The sequence below is a fragment of the Patagioenas fasciata genome, chromosome Z (genome assembly GCF_037038585.1).
Source record: "Patagioenas fasciata isolate bPatFas1 chromosome Z, bPatFas1.hap1, whole genome shotgun sequence".
In the NCBI taxonomy this organism is placed as follows: domain Eukaryota; kingdom Metazoa; phylum Chordata; class Aves; order Columbiformes; family Columbidae; genus Patagioenas; species Patagioenas fasciata.
The window spans coordinates 562,478-583,542 of record NC_092560.1 but is presented as its reverse complement, the minus strand read 5'-3'; the positions used below and the strand labels follow the sequence as shown (position 1 = coordinate 583,542).

The following is a 21,065-nucleotide window of genomic DNA, read 5'->3' as shown; positions in this document are numbered from 1 at the left end:
TCCCGCCAGGTTTTGCTGCAGGAGTTTGTGGGGTTGGGGTTTGGATCCCAAGATCCACGCTCGGCTCTGCCGGGTGGGTCCGAGAGCCGCGAGCTGCCCGGTTACACCGGTGCGGGTTTGGGCTGCAGTGAAGCCACTGGTGGTCAGTGACCATGGCACCATCTGCACGAACCGAGCTCGGCCTCAGCAGGGGAAGAGGCAGCGTCCCGGGAGCCGTGGAGCACGGGGGGCTCTGCGGGGTCTGCTGCCGTGAACGAGGATGTGACACAGGAGCAACGGGACACCGGGGTTCGAATCGGAAGGTGGATTTGAGCTGGGACAAAGGAACACAAGCAGAGCTGCTGAGAAACGAGCTTTCTGGACCTGGCTTTGCTATGAAGGTGGCAATACCGAGCTGCTGACGTTTTCTTAACAAGGCTGGGTGCTGGTCCTCCCCTGGTGGGACACCCCCGGTATCGGTCCCGGCTGGGGTGCAGGATGCAGAGCAGCCCCAGGAGAAGGACTTGGGGCACTGGGCTGAGAGATCGGCCATGAGCCGCCATGTGCGCTCGCAGCCCAGGAGCCAATGGTGCCCTGGGCTGCATCCCCAGCCCCGTGGGCAGCAGGTTTGGGGGATCCTGCCCCTCTGCTCCGCTCTGGTGAGACCCCCCTGCAGTGCTGGGCCAGCTCGGGGTCCTCAGCACAGGACACACATGGAGCTGCTGAGAGGGGCCAGAGGAGCCCCAGGAATGACCCGAGGCTGGAACAGCTCTGCTGGGGACAGGTGAGAGAGCTGGGGTGTTCAGCTGGAGAAGAGAAGCTCCAGGACACCTCAGTGCACCTTTCAGTGCTTAAAAGGGGCCCATGAGAAAGATGGGACAGACTTTAGAGCAGGGCCTGTTGTGACAGGACAAGGGTGATGGTTTAAACTAAAGGAGGGAGATTCAGGCCGGACATGAGGAAGGAATTGTTGTCCTGAGGGTGGTGAGAGCCTGGCCCAGGTACCCAGAGAGGTGGTGGATGAACCATCCCTGGAGACATCCCAGGCCAGGCTGGACGGGCTCTGAGCAACCTGAGCTGGTGAAGATGTCCCTGTCATGGCAGGGGGCTGGGGAGCTGGGGAGGGCCCTGGAACTCAAGCTGTTCTGTGATTCTAGGACTCTCCAGCTTGTGCACCACAGACCCAGCTGTAATGCTTTTCCATCAAGTTTTCATGAAAATGAGACAACAGTCATCAAAATCTGACACGGCACCTCCCGTCCATACCGCAGCCCTGTTTGGTACAGGCCACCACAACAGGCAGCGGTAAACAGTCCATGGCTGCCTCAAATAACGTGCCATATCCAGTTTATCTACCCTGATGCTGCAGAAACGCTGCTGGGGCTTGCCAGCACCCGTGGCTTCGTCCTGCCCCTCATTGCACAGGAAACGGGGAACGCTGTCCCTCCGGTCGCCAGTCTGATGGGTGTAGTTTAACTGGGCTGTCACCGCTGTTCACTCCTCACAGCTGTTCTGGAGCCTCTTGCTGTTCCAACCGCACGATTTATGAACTGCCGGGAGCTGCGGCCTTTGCTTCGTTCGCTTTCCCTTGCACAGGTTGTGTTCCCACCCCTCGGAACTGGCCAAACCGGATTACCCAACCCGCACGGAACAGGTGCACAAGGTCCTTGGAACAGAGCTGTGCAGCGTTTTGCAATGTCGCAAAGTGTTTGTTTGCAAAGTACTTATTGCCCAAAGGCTATTTATCTATCTCCATTAGCCTGTCGTTATTGGCGCAATTCTCCTTCAGCTGGAATCGACTGTTGCAGCCCCCAGAGCAGCAGCTGCATCCCCAGCGGCAGCTTAAAGCTCCGCTGGGGGGCGGGTGGGAGCCCACGCTGGTCCCGGCGATGGCGCCCGGTGGGGGCAGCAGCCGAGGCGCCGCTCCCGTCTGTGCACAGCGACGGGACACGAGGGGATGGTCCTGAGCTGTGACCAGCGGGCACGGACCCGCCAGGGCTCCGCCTCTCAGTGCCTGCAGCGACCCATCCTGCTCACACAGCATAGGGAGCCAAGACAGCTGGTTATGGTCAGTTTAAAACTCTAAATCCTCTCAAAACCGCCTGAACAGAGCTGTTTCCATGCGATTTGAAGCATCGTGGCTCCCGTGCTCTCCTCCCGCTGAGCCATCGCCCGTGTGTGCCACTGACTGCGGGCACCTGTGCTCTCACCCCAGCATCTCCAACTCCTTCGATTGTGCTGTGAGCCCATGCTTACAAAGCAAAGCTGGTCCTGGAGCGCGGTCGTGTCACGGCGGAGCGGCCACGGCTCCGTGTCACCGGTGTCACCGCAGCTGATCCCCATCACCAATTCGCAGGGGGCTCATCTCACCCTCCCCTCTCCCAGCACCACACGCACACCACGTCCTCCACAGAGAAACCAGATGCAAATGTTTTATTCCATCAAGGAGTGATTACAAAGAGTACACCAGTAAAAATCAGATTCTGCCAGTACAAACATTCAGTAACATTTTATTTAAATGTGTATAATCACAACATTCGGATACAAGAACGCTCACGTGTGCCTGGCCACTTCTGGCGGTGAAGCTAGGGCCTAGTTTGTGATCAGAATCGTAACACGTTGATTAGAATCAGTATTTGAGGACAGCTCAGCAAATGGAAAAGTCAAATTAAGAGAAGAAACAGCCACTCCAAAACTTACAAAAAGACCAATTCGGACCAGTTTCTGAAAGCTGCCCCCACCATCCGAAATGGCTTGGGGTGTGTTGTTGTTGTTGTTGTGCTTGGCTGGTTTGGGGTTTGGCATTTTTGTTTCATTATGCAGTTTCACAAAGACCCTCATCTGATTCATGGTCACGCCGAGTCCCTTTCTTTGCGGCCCGAGTCCTGTATCTCTCGACTCCCAAGTCCGTAGGACACACAACACCATATTTCTGTCCGTCTGTCCCAGTACTCACCTACAGAGGTCCTTAAGCACGTCTCCAGTGCTGTATCTTTCCCACCGAGCTGCTCCGGGGTCACCTCTGCCTGTCGCCCCCCTGCTCTTACAGACCTGCACCGGAGCAGTGACACCCAGAAGCACCATCGCACTGGCTCTGCTGCTCGACTCTGTCTTACGGGACTGCCGAGAGCACATCGAGCAGGCACAACTCCACGCGCCGGGGAGAAAATACCTTGTTGTCATCCGTAGCCCAAAAGAAACAGGAGTAGTTTGCGAAAGACAAGACACGTCAGCACGAAGAGCCGTGTTCGTGAGCCGCTGTCGGCACTGCGGGACGCGGGAAAGGGGCACGGTCCTTCTGGCCCAGGGCTGCGAGCAACAGAAAAGCAGCGGTGCAAAAAGAAGAGAGCAGAACAAACTCCGTGTTTACAAGTAGGAGGTTCTTTAACAAGGAAGGACACTTTAAAGCTTTAGTAGGTTTGCTGTTCCATTCCTTCCGCTTTTCCCTTTTCACATGAAGGCACACGTACAGATGCACACAGAGATCCGAAGTTAAACATTCACTAACCACACTCACGCTGCCGAATTACACGTTCATCTTAAAGCCAACCATCAACGCGCCTGGCAGGAGACTTTGTGTAGGCTGAGTTTAAGCTTGAAGTTCTAAACTTCAGATATCCCCATCTGGATCCGTCCTTTCAGCTTTAAACAGTAAGGAGTACTTAGGATCCCGAAACATTTGAAAATGTAGTTCTTAAAAGAAGATTTTGAAGCTTATCAGGCAAGTGAATCAATTTTGATCCCTTCCCTTGGTTTTCAGGTTCTGCAATGCGGACAGTGGAGCACATTCCATCACGGAGTGTTACGACATTTTAGGAGTGGTACAGAATAATCTGCTGGACTAACACAGGTTTGGCTCTTTTTTGACCTTGCATTTGTCTGTAAGGTCCATTTACGGGTAAACTCACGTGCCAGCAAATAAATAGTTTAAAAACTTCATCTTAATTGCACCAAGGTTTCGATGCATCACCATTCACTCCATAAATATTGAAGGCCAAGACGACCTCTCGTGCTGTTCCTGGGGCTGACGGACACCGGCTGCGCCCGCGCCCAGACTGACGAGCCGGGGACCACAGTGGTGTTCACAGCAGCTTCAGCAGGAGCTCGTAGGTCGCGTTGATGATTCCCCAGGACAGGATGGAACGGTGGTAATTCAGGTGGGCTCCTCGGAAGAGGTGGATCAGTTTTCTGTCGCGTTCCAGCCAGATCTTCGTGAAGACTTTGGAGAAGGACTGAAACTCGCCACCGATTTGAGCTTGCATGCGAGTTTTGACGACGTTCACTGGGAAGAACAAGAAGCCCAGCACGGCGCCCAGCAGCCCCCCGCAGATGAAGTCGTTGACCAGGTGAGCGCTGTGGGAAGTCGCTTCAGGCAGACACTGCTTGATGGGTCCCCGCAGGCCAAAGAAGAGCGCATTACTGGGCCCATTCCGGAGCAGAATAGGCACCAGCCCCCGATAATATTCTCTCGCACCATGGACTTTGAGCACCTTGAAAGCCTGGTAAGTGTTTGTGAATTTATCGTGGTGTTTGTAGTCCTGAAGCAAAGTCTGGACGCGCTCGAAGGGCGTGAGCAGGGCCTCGGCGGTGCCCGCCAGCACGGCCGCCACGCTGCGCGTCAGCAGCTCGGGCGCGCTCGTGTGCCGCAGCAGCAGCGAGGAGAAGTCCTCGTACAGCCCGAACATCAGCGCCAGCGTGGTCGTCTTCTGCATCAGCGGGGGCAGGATGCCGCGGTACAGGTTGCGCATCCCGTCCTTCTGCAGCTGATGCACCGCGTCCTTGGTCTTCAAACCGTACAGCTGCTGCCGGAACAGGACCTTTTGGATGGGGAACGTGATGGCGATGTTGGTGAAGGCTGCGCAGTAGCCACAAACATAATGTTTGCCAGAGGTGGCCATTATGTCGCTGCTTAGGTATTCCTTGGAACTCACGGAGGCAGAACCTTCCGAATCCATCACTCTGCTTTCCGTACTGCAGTATAGCCGAGTTCTCCTTTCCTACGTTGAAACAGAAAAGAGCGAAGGTGAGCGGGGCTGCGGGTGGCCATGCAGCTTTATTCACACTAGTGGGTCATTCAAACAGCACCTGGCACCTGATACTGGAGAAAAGTCCGTAACATTTGAAGAAGAAAAGCGACGAATGCCAGATCTGACAGATTTTGTATGGTTTTCAGGTCTCTGAGACCCAGAAAAGTGATAGTTTTTTTGCTTTCTGTACACCTTTAAATTAAAATAGAAATAAATTGGGAAGGACATTGAGATATGAACTCCTCAAGCGCTGTTACAGCTGACAAGAGGGAGCTGACACACGAGATTTCCCTGCTCACTGTGCAAGGAATTCAGTGAAAGGTCTCATCTCACACTTACAGAACACACATCATTGGGATGGTGGCGATGGGAGCAGAAGAGAGGCCAAAGAAAAAAACAAGTAAAATATATGCAGCAGCAAGCATTACAAATTCTGACCATCCCACTCTGCCTTTCCCTGTGGCAGAAAACAACAGATAATTTACATAACAATTGCTCGTGGTTTAACCTCCTGAGCTGCTAAGCACCACGCAGCCACTCGCTCACCCTCCCCTCCCCCGCGGTGTGAGGGCGGGGAGAATTGGAAGGGAAAATTGAGAAAGAAACTCAGTTTAATAAGGGGGCGAGGTGGTGTGGAAACAGAGAGAGGAAAATAAAACCCAAGGGAGCAATGCAAATGAAAACAATCACTCACCACCGCCAGGCCCCGAGCAGTGGCCCCCACCAACCTCCCCCACGTTTCGTTGCTGAGCACGATACTGTGTGGTCTGGGATGTCCCTTTGGGGTCACCGTCCCGGCTCCCTGTGCCCCCCGCTCACAGAACAGCCCTCGGTGCTGCGCGAGCGCTGCTCGGTGGGACAAACACATCCTGGGGGCCCATGCGGTCTTGGCACAAGTCCCAGACACAGCCCCACACAAGATACTGTGAAGAAAATTAACTCCATCCCAGCCAAAACCAGTACACAATTGCAATTGCAGGCTTAAAGTAAAGCAGAAGAGCACTTCCAGCACAGTTCTGAATGCTTCTGGAGTCACAGGTAATTAACCTGCAGCCTCATCTGCAGAGAAAGAGGCAGCACCGTGAACCACACAGGACTTCACCTTCTGTGGAGTTTGACACCTTGAGTTTGGCTACACCTGAGATCCTGAATGAGTGAACAGAGTCAGTTCTATCAAATAACGAGAGATGGACTGAGGTGATTACTACGAGGCAACACTTGCTCATCATTTAAAGTGGGATTACTTATTCGACAACTATAAAAAGCTGTTTTTGCAGGTGATCTGAATCCTAACTTACGTTACAGCTCTAGTAAAGTCTGTAACAATCAAGTGAGGCTGGTGGTGGTTTATGAAATGCAGATTATTCCCACCATCAACATCCATTCACAATTTATTTTTAAAACACGTATGTACCTGGATTGGCTTTTCCTTAAAGTTACCTGCTATTTGATCCTTTTAAGGTCTGGCTAGTGAAAATGCCAGGTACTGATTCACAAAGATGAAGTGTTTCTGTCAATATGAGAAGTAACATCACCGGCAGGGATTCAAATCAGATGGCTTATACACCACTTTGTGTATGCACCACTTCAGAGTACCATTCGGATTACTGTAGTTCTACTGGCATTTGCTAAAAACGCCACATCTACGATACGCTAGAGAAGGGACAGTGGGTCATGCTAATTCTACTAACACGGTGTGGAACACTCACCACAAACAACGCTGTTAGAGAGATGATTGAAAAGGCCTTTGAGAACTAGCCATTTATATAGCCATTTCCCCTCTAAAGAAACTTGCAATAAATAAAATATATTTAAAAAGAGGGACCTCTAGTTCTGTTTCAGAGGCTACGTGCTACTTTTGGCATAACCCCTGGATCTGGAGCTGCCCAGCAGGCGCGTTTTGAAGACCGCAGCGATCCTCATGTGAGGAAGTCACCACACTTCTGGGCTGGGGCCTCGCAAGAGCCGGGCGCAGCACGTCCTCCAGAAGCGTCCACAACAGAACGCCCGCTTTCAGATGAGATTTGTAAGGCCTGCGCCACCCGCATGTACTAGAACACACCAGCCACCTTGCTAGAGTTGAATGTAAAATCAACAGATCTCAGGAAAGAGAACGTTTTGGATCTACGGCATTGGCTGTACATACAGACCCCCTAAAGCTACTGCAACCTCCCTTTTACACACGGAATTTCTCCTCGGCGCAGGAGCCAGTCTCAGAGTGCGCTGTGCACGGGGCACACTCAATCCTTTTGGACACGATGTTCCCTGAACCACGGACTGTACGTCAGCTGCCTGCTGCTGTCACCACCTCCTGGTCTGCACATCTGGTGCTTTTAAAGGATTTCAACCCATTTACCTGCCCAAACAACTACGGCCTTCAAAATGCTGGCGAGTGACCCGCTGGATCAGAAAAACACAGGGAGAGAATAAAGAAAGGGACATTTGTTATCTGATATTGCAATGTATATCTGTATTTGCAATACTGGTAAGGGACCAGTGTTTCCCATCATCCTGACTGCTGTGGAGCAAACATGCTACCCAAGTCCTGCTGGCCCAAGCACAGCTCAAGATTATTCTGGGAACTGAATATTCAGTTGGTAAATCAGATGAGTACCACAAACTCAGACTTTCCTGCTGTCAGGTATGGGACATGCTCACTCTAAGCAATGAGCCAAGTCCCGAAGATGTGCAGCTGTGTCAGTTAATGGGCAGCCCAGAAAGGTGGTGGATAAACCATCCCTGGAGACATCCCAGGCCAGGCTGGACGGGCTCTGAGCACCCTGAGCTGCTGAAGATGTCCCTGTCACGGCAGGGGGGCTGGGGAGCTGGGGAGGGCCCTGCAACACAAACTTCTGTGATTCCGTGATGATTCTAAGAGGGAAGGTTTGCAGATTCATGCACGTGTTTCTCCCGGCAGCCACCGGCCGCTGTAGCACACCCAGGTCACCCCGGGGCTCCCCGGCCCCTCCACTCACCGCATTCTCGGCGTGGGGCGTCCGGCCGCTCTGCTGGGCCCTCAGCGCTCCCGGGGACGCTTGGCAGCGATGGCGGCCCCGGCGGGACACGGCACCGGGCGACCTGGAAGCAGAGAGCCGGGTGGGGTGAGGGACGCGGAACGGCGGGGCGGGGGACGCGGAACGGCGGGGCGGGGGACGCGGAACGGCGGGGCGGGGGACGCGGAACGGCGGGGCGGGGGACGCGGAACAGGCCGGGCTGGCGCTCAAGGTCAGGCCGGCGGGCCGGCGGAGCGGCGGGCGGTGGCTGCGGCCCGCGAGCGGCGAAACCACGTTCGCCCGTCCCCGCCCCGAAGCGCCTGCGCGGCCGCCGCGCCGGGCCGAACCGCGCCCGGCCGAACCGAGCCCCGCCGGGCCGAAGCAGCGGGTCCGGGCCGGGCGGCCCCGCCGCGGACGCACCTGCGGCCGTTGCCATGGCGGCGGGAGCGCCGGGAACGCACCGGAGACTCTGCCGCCCCGCGCTCTCCGCTGCGCGCGCTCCGGCGTGTGACGCAAGCGCGCCGCCTGACGCACGGGTGACGCAGGGAGAAGGCAAAGGAACCCTGAGCGCCTCCCCTGCGTGTGACCCGCGAGAGAGGCGGTGGCGGCTCCGCCCTCTCCCCGCCTCAGCCAATCAGACGGCGGCTTGGTGGACCCACCCCTCCCAGAGCCCCGCCCCGGTCTCCGCCCCCGGCGTACGGCGCTGGCGGGGGTCCGGGGGGTCACGCTCAGCACCGGGGGCTCTGCCGGGGCCGGAGCGGCGCGTCCCGCACGCCCTGCCCGCTGCCTCTCCGCCCGCGCTGGGAGAACCTGCAGCGCATCGTTCGAGTTCCCTCCGCGCTGCTGCCCGCCCCACCGCGACCGCCCGGGCAGGGGACGGCGGGTGCGAGGGGAGCGGCTCTGCCGCCCTGCGCGGGGCTCCCCGCGGGGACAGAGGCGGGACGAGCCTCGGTGGGCAGCGGGGAGGCGCTTGGGGGTCCCGGCAGAACTGCCATCCGGGGCCCGCCCGGCTGCCCGCCCCGCCCGGGTTCGTGCCGCCCCCCGGCCCCGTTCGCAGGACGCGAGTCGCTGTTTGGCTGCGGCACACGGCAGAAATGTCGACCGGTTCATTCACCAGCTGTTTGGAGGCAACTTCGCCAACTGCCATCTCCTGTAACCACATTCTGTAAGAATCACCTTGCCGTAGCTCACGTACGTGTTTTCTAGTCTGGAGGGACATGCTTAAACCGTAATGCTTGTGTCAAAAATGTCTCATCGCATTTACAAGTGTTATCTGTTTTGCTGCCTAAACAGATGAGTTAGCCGATAAAGATTCCCCTGGTTAATAGCCTGATACGTGTTAACTCCTTCTGCTTTCATGATAAAACCTCCTAGACTATAATTTTAGGCTAAATGCAAGATTTAAAGTATTGAAGGGGGGAAGGGGCTGGAGCACAAGTGTGATGGGAGCAGCTGAGGGACCTGGGGGTTCAGCTGGAGAACAGGAGCTGAGGGGAGACCTTCTGATCTCTGAACTGCCTGAAAGGAGCTTGGAGCCAGGGGGGTCGGGCTCTGCTCCCCAGGAACAAGCGCCAGGAGCAGAGGAAACGGCCTCAAGTTGCGCCAGGGGAGGTTGAGGTTGGATCTGGGAACAATTTCTTCCCCAAAGGGCTGTGGGGCATTGGAACAGGCTGCCCAGGGCAGTGCTGGAGTCACCATCCCTGGAGGGCTGGACAGACGGACAGGAGGTTCTCAGGACATGGGGCAGGGACAGGGGTGGGGAACAGTTGGACTCCATGATCTTGAGGGGCATTTCCAACCGAAATGATTCTGTGGTTCTCACTGTGCTGAGGCAGCTCCTCTGAGAGCAGTTGAATGGTGAGTGTCCCTCGTGCTGCAGCAGTCAGCCTGTTGTGCAAGTGGGTTTTGTCTTCAGACAGTGTGACCCGAGTTTTAGGATTATACACCATGGACAGAGCAAGTTCAGGCACCAGTTAGGAGGGATCGCAAGGAAGGAACTCTTCTGGCAGGACAGAAACCGGTGCAGCTGATACACCGATCAGCTCCAGGCAAGGGGGGTCAGCAGACACGGTGAGGAGCAGCACAAACCACTTGGGCTTCCCCTCTGAAATGTGGGATTGGAAGGAATTTACCTTAGAGCAATTATCCTGTTTTAGAGACGATGGAGTCACATTTCTGAGAAGCTCTGAGGGCTTAAAGTGACTTGTACTAAGCAGAGAACTGGCCACAGGGAACCAAGGTGTTAAAAACACAGGACAGTGCATAGAAGCACCGAGAAGATCCTGACACATCAACAAAGACAAAAGCATTGCAGGTAGCGCTCTGCCACCCAGACTTTGTGCATTTGGGAGCTAATTTAGTTTTCTTCAGACATATACATTTACTTAGAGCAACATGCAGAGATCAAGTACCACGCCTCAGAGGACCGCAAACATTTATCCACGGCAGAATGTCACCAGGAGAATGCTGGTGCTGGCTGCCGGCGGGCACGGCGCTGGGGCAGCTCGGGGCTCCGGTCCCGGTGCTGCCCAGCTGCACGTGTCCTGGCTCCCGCTGGGCTGCCCATCGGCGTGGCCTCTCACCGGGGAGCTGCCGGGAGGCACAGCGCACTGACTGCGCCTGTAGTTTTGCTGTTTCATTGTTGTGGGTTTTGTTTTATTCTAGTAATTTGTTATTAAATAAGAATGGCTCTTTTTTAGTTTAGTATTTGTTTTGCTGCCACGAAGTTTAATGGCAAGGCTGGTGAGAATTTAACCCATAATGACAAGCCTGCAGAAGGGAGAAGAACAGCAAAGGGAAAATGTTGAGCTGTTTGCCTGCTGGAAGAGGCGTGAGACTGTGTCCCTCAGGCTCTGCCCAGAGCTGTTCCTCCTCCAGTGTCGTGTCCGGGCTCCTCAGCGTTGCAGCGCCCAGGCTGGGGGTGTCACGCCAGGGACAGGCTCCGAGCCGCCGAGGGACGCAGTCCATATCGTGAGGGGCACAGTCCATATTGTGAGGGACGCAGTCCATATCATGAGGGACACGGCCCGTACCGTGAGGAATGCAGTCCATATTGTGAGGGACACAGTCCATATCATGAGTGACGCAGTCCATATCATGAGGGGCACAGCCCGTACCGTGAGGGACACGGCCCGTACCGTGAGGGATGCAGTCCGTATTGTGAGGGACACAGTCCGTATCATGAGGGACACAGTCCATATCGTGAGGGACACAGTCCATACCGTGATGGACAGAACCCATACCGTGAGGGACAGAGCCCTATCATGAGGGACACAACCCCATTGTGAGGGACACAGCCCCCTTGTGAGGGACACAGCCCCGTCGTAAGGGACACAGCCCATACCGTGAGGGACAGAGCCCCATCGTGAGGGACACAGCCCCATCGTGAGGGACACAGCCCACACCGTGAGGGACACAGCCCATACCGTAAGGGACACAGCCCATACCGTGAGGGACAGAGCCCCATCGTGAGGGACACAGCCCCATCGTGAGGGACACAGCCATACCGTGATGGACACAGCCCATACCGTGAGGGACACAGCCCATACCGTGAGGGACACAGCCCATACCATGATGGACGCAGCCCATACTGTGAGGGACACAGCCCCCTCGTGAGGGACACAGCCCATACCGTGAGGGACACAGCCCATACCGTGAGGGACACAGCCCATACCGTGATGGACACAGCCCCATCGTGAGGGACACAGCCCAGACCGTGAGGGACACAGCCCATACCGTGAGGGACACAGCCCATACCGTGATGGACACAGCCCCCTCGTGAGGGACACAGCCCAGACCGTGAGGGACACAGCCCATACCGTGAGGGACACAGCCCATACCGTGATGGACACAGCCCATACCGTGAGGGACACAGCCCATACCGTGATGGACACAGCCCAGACCGTGAGGGACACAGCCCCCTCGTGAGGGACACAGCCCATACCGTGAGGGACACAGCCCATACCATGAGGGACACAGCCCCCTCGTGAGGGACACAGCCCACACCGTGATGGACACAGCCCAGACCGTGAGGGACACAGCCCATACCGTGAGGGACACAGCCCCCTCGTGAGGGACACAGCCCATACCGTGAGGGACGCAGCCCATACCGTGAGGGACACAGCCCCATCGTGAGGGACACAGCCCATACCGTGAGGGACACAGCCCCCTCGTGAGGGACACAGCCCATACCGTGAGGGACACAGCCCAGACCGTGAGGGACACAGCCCATACCGTGAGGGACACAGCCCATACCGTGAGGGACACAGCCCCCTCGTGAGGGACGCAGCCCATACCGTGAGGGACACAGCCCATACCGTGAGGGACACAGCCCATACCGTGAGGGACACAGCCCCCTCGTGAGGGACACAGCCCATACGGTGAGGGACACAGCCCATACCGTGAGGGACGCAGCCCATACCGTGAGGGACACAGCCCATACCGTGAGGGACACAGCCCCATCGTGAGGGACACAGCCCATACCGTGAGGGACACAGCCCCATCGTGAGGGACACAGCCCATACCGTGAGGGACACAGCCCATACCGTGAGGGACACAGCCCATACCGTGAGGGACACAGCCCACACCGTGAGGGACACAGCCCATACCGTGAGGGACACAGCCCATACCGTGAGGGACACAGCCCATACCGTGAGGGACACAGCCCCATCGTGAGGGACGCAGCCCACACCGTGAGGGACGCAGCCCATACCGTGAGGGACACAGCCCATACCGTGAGGGACACAGCCCCATCGTGAGGGACGCAGCCCATACCGTGAGGGACACAGCCCATACCGTGAGGGACACAGCCCAGACCGTGAGGGACACAGCCCATACCGTGAGGGACACAGCCCAGACCGTGAGGGACACAGCCCACACCGTGAGGGACGCAGCCCATACCGTGAGGGACACAGCCCATACCGTGAGGGACACAGCCCATACCGTGAGGGACACAGCCCAGACCGTGAGGGACACAGCCCACACCGTGAGGGACACAGCCCATACCGTGAGGGACACAGCCCATACCGTGAGGGACACAGCCCCATCGTGAGGGGCGCAGCCCATACCGTGAGGGACACAGCCCATACCGTGAGGGACACAGCCCATACCGTGAGGGACACAGCCCATACCGTGAGGGACACAGCCCCATCGTGAGGGACGCAGCCCATACCGTGAGGGACACAGCCCAGACCGTGAGGGACACAGCCCATACCGTGAGGGACACAGCCCACACCGTGAGGGACACAGCCCATACCGTGAGGGACACAGCCCACACCGTGAGGGACGCAGCCCAGACCGTGAGGGACACAGCCCCATCGTGAGGGACACAGCCCATACCGTGAGGGACGCAGCCCATACCGTGAGGGACACAGCCCATACCGTGAGGGACACAGCCCAGACCGTGAGGGACACAGCCCATACCGTGAGGGACACAGCCCCCTCGTGAGGGACACAGCCCATACCGTGATGGACACAGCCCAGACCGTGAGGGACACAGCCCAGACCGTGAGGGACACAGCCCCATCGTGAGGGACACAGCCCATACCGTGAGGGACACAGCCCCATCGTGAGGGACACAGCCCACACCGTGAGGGACGCAGCCCATACCGTGAGGGACACAGCCCATACCGTGAGGGACACAGCCCATACCGTGAGGGACACAGCCCAGACCGTGAGGGACACAGCCCATACCGTGAGGGACACAGCCCCATCGTGAGGGACACAGCCCACACCGTGAGGGACGCAGCCCATACCGTGAGGGACACAGCCCATACCGTGAGGGACACAGCCCATACCGTGAGGGACACAGCCCCCTCGTGAGGGACACAGCCCCCTCGTGAGGGACACAGCCCATACCGTGAGGGACACAGCCCATACCGTGAGGGACACAGCCCATACCGTGAGGGACACAGCCCCCTCGTGAGGGACACAGCCCCCTCGTGAGGGACACAGCCCATACCGTGAGGGACACAGCCCAGACCGTGAGGGACACAGCCCACACCGTGAGGGACACAGCCCATACCGTGATGGACACAGCCCCATCGTGAGGGACACAGCCCATACCGTGAGGGACACAGCCCATACCGTGAGGGACACAGCCCACACCGTGAGGGACACAGCCCACACCGTGAGGGACACAGCCCATACCGTGAGGGACACAGCCCATACCGTGAGGGACACAGCCCCATCGTGAGGGACACAGCCCATACCGTGAGGGACACAGCCCATACCGTGAGGGACACAGCCCATACCGTGATGGACACAGCCCATACCGTGAGGGACACAGCCCATACCGTGAGGGACACAGCCCCCTCGTGAGGGACACAGCCCACACCGTGAGTGACGCAGCCCATACCGTGAGGGACACAGCCCATACCGTGAGGGACACAGCCCATACCGTGAGGGACACAGCCCAGACCGTGAGGGACACAGCCCACACCGTGAGGGACACAGCCCATACCGTGAGGGACACAGCCCATACCGTGAGGGACACAGCCCCATCGTGAGGGACACAGCCCATACCGTGAGGGACACAGCCCATACCGTGAGGGACGCAGCCCATACCGTGAGGGACGCAGCCCATACCGTGAGGGACACAGCCCCATCGTGAGGGACGCAGCCCATACCGTGAGGGACACAGCCCATACCGTGAGGGACATAGCCCCATCGTGAGGGACGCAGCCCATACCGTGAGGGACACAGCCCATACCGTGAGGGACACAGCCCATACCGTGAGGGACACAGCCCAGACCGTGAGGGACACAGCCCACACCGTGAGGGACACAGCCCATACCGTGAGGGACACAGCCCCCTCGTGAGGGACGCAGCCCATACCGTGAGGGACACAGCCCATACCGTGAGGGACACAGCCCCATCGTGAGGGACGCAGCCCATACCGTGAGGGACACAGCCCATACCGTGAGGGACACAGCCCCATCATGAGGGACACAGCCCATACCGTGAGGGACACAGCCCATACCGTGAGGGACACAGCCCATACCGTGAGGGACGCAGCCCATACCGTGAGGGACGCAGCCCATACCGTGAGGGACACAGCCCCATCGTGAGGGACGCAGCCCATACCGTGAGGGACACAGCCCATACCGTGAGGGACACAGCCCATACCGTGACGGACACAGCCCATACCGTGAGGGACACAGCCCCCTCATGAGGGACACAACCCATACCGTGAGGGACACAGCCCCCTCGTGAGGGACACAGCCCATACCGTGAGGGACACAGCCCATACCATGATGGACGCAGCCCATACCGTGAGGGACACAGCCCACACCGTGAGGGACACAGCCCATACCGTGAGGGACACAGCCCCCTCGTGAGGGACACAGCCCATACCGTGAGGGACACAGCCCCCTCGTGAGGGACACAGCCCATACCGTGAGGGACACAGCCCATACCATGATGGACACAGCCCATACCGTGACGGACACAGCCCAGACCGTGATGGACACAGCCCACACCGTGAGGGACGCAGCCCAGACCGTGAGGGACGCAGCCCATATCGTGAGGGACGCAGCCCATACCGTGAGGGACACAGCCCATACCGTGAGGGACACAGCCCCATCGTGAGGGACACAGCCCCATCGTGAGGGACGCAGCCCATACCGTGAGGGACACAGCCCATACCGTGAGGGACACAGCCCATACCGTGACGGACACAGCCCATACCGTGAGGGACACAGCCCCCTCGTGAGGGACACAGCCCATACCGTGAGGGACACAGCCCCCTCGTGAGGGACACAGCCCAGACCGTGAGGGACACAGCCCATACCATGATGGACGCAGCCCATACCGTGAGGGACACAGCCCACACCGTGAGGGACACAGCCCATACTGTGAGGGACACAGCCCATACCGTGATGGACAGAGCCCATACCGTGAGGGACGCAGCCCATACCGTGAGGGACACAGCCCATACCGTGAGGGACACAGCCCCATCGTGAGGGACGCAGCCCATACCGTGAGGGACACAGCCCCCTCGTGAGGGACGCAGCCCATACCGTGAGGGACACAGCCCAGACCGTGAGGGACACAGCCCATACCGTGATGGACACAGCCCATACCGTGAGGGACACAGCCCATACCGTGAGGGACACAGCCCCCTCGTGAGGGACACAGCCCCCTCGTGAGGGACACAGCCCATACCGTGAGGGACACAGCCCATACCGTGAGGGACACAGCCCAGACCGTGAGGGACACAGCCCAGACCGTGAGGGACACAGCCCCCTCGTGAGGGACACAGCCCATACCGTGAGGGACACAGCCCCATCGTGAGGGACACAGCCCATACCGTGAGGGACACAGCCCATACCGTGAGGGACACAGCCCAGACCGTGAGGGACACAGCCCCCTCGTGAGGGACACAGCCCATACCGTGAGGGACACAGCCCATACCATGAGGGACACAGCCCCCTCGTGAGGGACACAGCCCACACCGTGATGGACACAGCCCAGACCGTGAGGGACACAGCCCATACCGTGAGGGACACAGCCCCCTCGTGAGGGACACAGCCCATACCGTGAGGGACGCAGCCCATACCGTGAGGGACACAGCCCCATCGTGAGGGACACAGCCCATACCGTGAGGGACACAGCCCCCTCGTGAGGGACACAGCCCATACCGTGAGGGACACAGCCCAGACCGTGAGGGACACAGCCCATACCGTGAGGGACACAGCCCATACCGTGAGGGACACAGCCCCCTCGTGAGGGACGCAGCCCATACCGTGAGGGACACAGCCCATACCGTGAGGGACACAGCCCATACCGTGAGGGACACAGCCCATACCGTGAGGGACACAGCCCCCTCGTGAGGGACACAGCCCATACGGTGAGGGACACAGCCCATACCGTGAGGGACGCAGCCCATACCGTGAGGGACACAGCCCATACCGTGAGGGACACAGCCCCATCGTGAGGGACACAGCCCATACCGTGAGGGACACAGCCCCATCGTGAGGGACACAGCCCATACCGTGAGGGACACAGCCCATACCGTGAGGGACACAGCCCATACCGTGAGGGACACAGCCCACACCGTGAGGGACACAGCCCATACCGTGAGGGACACAGCCCATACCGTGAGGGACACAGCCCATACCGTGAGGGACACAGCCCCATCGTGAGGGACACAGCCCATACCATGAGGGACACAGCCCACACCGTGAGGGACACAGCCCCATCGTGAGGGACACAGCCCACACCGTGAGGGACTCAGCCCACACCGTGAGGGACACAGCCCATACCGTGAGGGACACAGCCCATACCGTGAGGGACACAGCCCATACCGTGAGGGACACAGCCCCATCGTGAGGGACGCAGCCCACACCGTGAGGGACGCAGCCCACACCGTGAGGGACACAGCCCCCTCGTGAGGGACACAGCCCATACCGTGAGGGACACAGCCCCATCGTGAGGGGCGCAGCCCATACCGTGAGGGACACAGCCCATACCGTGAGGGACACAGCCCATACCGTGAGGGACACAGCCCACACCGTGAGGGGCGCAGCCCAGACCGTGAGGGACGCAGCCCCATCGTGAGGGACACAGCCTATACCGTGAGGGACACAGCCCATACCGTGAGGGACACAGCCCACACCGTGAGGGACACAGCCCCATCGTGAGGGACGCAGCCCATACCGTGAGGGACACAGCCCAGACCGTGAGGGACACAGCCCATACCGTGAGGGACACAGCCCACACCGTGATGGACACAGCCCATACCGTGAGGGACGCAGCCCATACCGTGAGGGACGCAGCCCATACCGTGAGGGACACAGCCCCATCGTGAGGGACGCAGCCCATACCGTGAGGGACACAGCCCATACCGTGAGGGACACAGCCCCATCGTGAGGGACGCAGCCCATACCGTGAGGGACACAGCCCATACCGTGAGGGACACAGCCCATACCGTGAGGGACACAGCCCCATCGTGAGGGACACAGCCCACACCGTGAGGGACGCAGCCCATACCGTGAGGGACACAGCCCATACCGTGAGGGACACAGCCCCATCGTGAGGGACACAGCCCACACCGTGAGGGACGCAGCCCATACCGTGAGGGACACAGCCCATACCGTGAGGGACACAGCCCATACCGTGAGGGACACAGCCCAGACCGTGAGGGACACAGCCCACACCGTGAGGGACACAGCCCATACCGTGAGGGACACAGCCCATACCGTGAGGGACACAGCCCCATCGTGAGGGACACAGCCCATACCGTGAGGGACACAGCCCATACCGTGAGGGACACAGCCCCATCGTGAGGGGCGCAGCCCATACCGTGAGGGACACAGCCCATACCGTGAGGGACACAGCCCATACCGTGAGGGACACAGCCCATACCGTGAGGGACACAGCCCACACCGTGAGGGACACAGCCCCATCGTGAGGGACGCAGCCCATACCGTGAGGGACACAGCCCAGACCGTGAGGGACACAGCCCATACCGTGAGGGACACAGCCCACACCGTGAGGGACGCAGCCCAGACCGTGAGGGACACAGCCCCATCGTGAGGGACACAGCCCATACCGTGAGGGACGCAGCCCATACCGTGAGGGACACAGCCCAGACCGTGAGGGACACAGCCCATACCGTGAGGGACACAGCCCCCTCGTGAGGGACACAGCCCATACCGTGATGGACACAGCCCAGACCGTGAGGGACACAGCCCAGACCGTGAGGGACACAGCCCCATCGTGAGGGACACAGCCCATACCGTGAGGGACACAGCCCCATCGTGAGGGACACAGCCCACACCGTGAGGGACGCAGCCCATACCGTGAGGGACACAGCCCATACCGTGAGGGACACAGCCCATACCGTGAGGGACACAGCCCAGACCGTGAGGGACACAGCCCAGACCGTGAGGGACACAGCCCATACCGTGAGGGACACAGCCCATACCGTGAGGGACACAGCCCCATCGTGAGGGACACAGCCCACACCGTGAGGGACGCAGCCCATACCGTGAGGGACACAGCCCATACCGTGAGGGACACAGCCCATACCGTGAGGGACACAGCCCCCTCGTGAGGGACACAGCCCCCTCGTGAGGGACACAGCCCATACCGTGAGGGACACAGCCCATACCGTGAGGGACACAGCCCAGACCGTGAGGGACACAGCCCACACCGTGAGGGACACAGCCCATACCGTGATGGACACAGCCCCATCGTGAGGGACACAGCCCATACCGTGAGGGACACAGCCCATACCGTGAGGGACACAGCCCACACCGTGAGGGACACAGCCCACACCGTGAGGGACACAGCCCATACCGTGAGGGACACAGCCCATACCGTGAGGGACACAGCCCCATCGTGAGGGACACAGCCCATACCGTGAGGGACACAGCCCATACCGTGAGGGACACAGCCCATACCGTGATGGACACAGCCCATACCGTGAGGGACACAGCCCATACCGTGAGGGACACAGCCCCCTCGTGAGGGACACAGCCCACACCGTGAGTGACGCAGCCCATACCGTGAGGGACACAGCCCATACCGTGAGGGACACAGCCCATACCGTGAGGGACACAGCCCAGACCGTGAGGGACACAGCCCACACCGTGAGGGACACAGCCCATACCGTGAGGGACACAGCCCATACCGTGAGGGACACAGCCCCATCGTGAGGGACACAGCCCATACCGTGAGGGACACAGCCCATACCGTGAGGGACGCAGCCCATACCGTGAGGGACGCAGCCCATACCGTGAGGGACACAGCCCCATCGTGAGGGACGCAGCCCATACCGTGAGGGACACAGCCCATACCGTGAGGGACATAGCCCCATCGTGAGGGACGCAGCCCATACCGTGAGGGACACAGCCCATACCGTGAGGGACACAGCCCATACCGTGAGGGACACAGCCCAGACCGTGAGGGACACAGCCCACACCGTGAGGGACACAGCCCATACCGTGAGGGACACAGCCCATACCGTGAGGGACACAGCCCCATCGTGAGGGACACAGCCCATACCGTGAGGGACACAGCCCATACCGTGAGGGACACAGCCCATACCGTGAGGGACGCAGCCCATACCGTGAGGGACACAGCCCCATCGTGAGGGACACAGCCCATACCGTGAGGGACACAGCCCCCTCATGAGGGACACAACCCATACCGTGAGGGACACAGCCCCCTCGTGAGGGACACAGCCCATACCGTGAGGGACACAGCCCATACCATGATGGACGCAGCCCATACCGTGAGGGACACAGCCCACACCGTGAGGGACACAGCCCATACCGTGAGGGACACAGCCCCCTCGTGAGGGACACAGCCCATACCGTGAGGGACACAGCCCCCTCGTGAGGGACACAGCCCATACCGTGAGGGACACAGCCCATACCATGATGGACACAGCCCATACCGTGACGGACACAGCCCAGACCGTGATGGACACAGCCCACACCGTGAGGGACGCAGCCCAGACCGTGAGGGACGCAGCCCATATCGTGAGGGACGCAGCCCATACCGTGAGGGACACAGCCCATACCGTGAGGGACACAGCCCCATCGTGAGGGACACAGCCCCATCGTGAGGGACGCAGCCCATACCGTGAGGGACACAGCCCATACCGTGAGGGACACAGCCCATACCGTGAGGGACACAGCCCCCTCGTGAGGGACACAGCCCATACCGTGAGGGACACAGCCCCCTCGTGAGGGACACAGCCCAGACCGTGAGGGACACAGCCCATACCATGATGGACGCAGCCCATACCGTGAGGGACACAGCCCACACCGTGAGGGACACAGCCCATACCGTGAGGGACACAGCCCCCTCGTGAGGGACACAGCCCATACCGTGAGGGACACAGCCCATACCGTGAGGGACGCAGCCCATACCGTGATGGACAGAGCCCATACCGTGAGGGACGCAGCCCATACCGTGAGGGACACAGCCCATACCGTGAGGGACACAGCCCCATCGTGTGGGACGCAGCCCATACCGTGAGGGACACAGCCCCCTCGTGAGGGACGCAGCCCATACCGTGAGGGACACAGCCCAGACCGTGAGGGACACAGCCCAT

General features: G+C 59.5%; 1 protein-coding gene across 2 annotated transcripts; it reads right to left on the bottom strand.

Annotated features, from left to right (window-relative positions):
* Positions 1-2,385: 2,385 nt before the first annotated feature.
* On the bottom strand, positions 2,386-8,556 carry SLC25A51 (solute carrier family 25 member 51). 2 transcript variants are annotated; one of them, XM_065861660.2, is made up of 3 exons: positions 8,420-8,556; positions 7,982-8,084; positions 2,386-4,976 (listed from the first exon to the last, which is right to left on the bottom strand). In XM_065861660.2, exon 3 carries the CDS (start codon positions 4,932-4,934, stop codon positions 4,062-4,064), a length of 873 nt encoding a protein of 290 aa, XP_065717732.1. In that variant the 5' UTR covers positions 4,935-4,976; positions 7,982-8,084; positions 8,420-8,556; the 3' UTR covers positions 2,386-4,061. The 2 variants fall into 2 exon arrangements, with proteins under 2 accessions (XP_065717732.1, XP_071658307.1); XM_071802206.1 differs by having other exon boundaries at positions 8,461-8,526.
* Positions 8,557-21,065: the final 12,509 nt, after the last annotated feature.

Coding starts and splice junctions, on each gene's coding strand:
- SLC25A51 (XM_065861660.2), bottom strand. CDS start 4,934: ATGGATTCGGAAGGTTCTGCCTCCGTGAGTTCCAAGGAATACCTAAGC.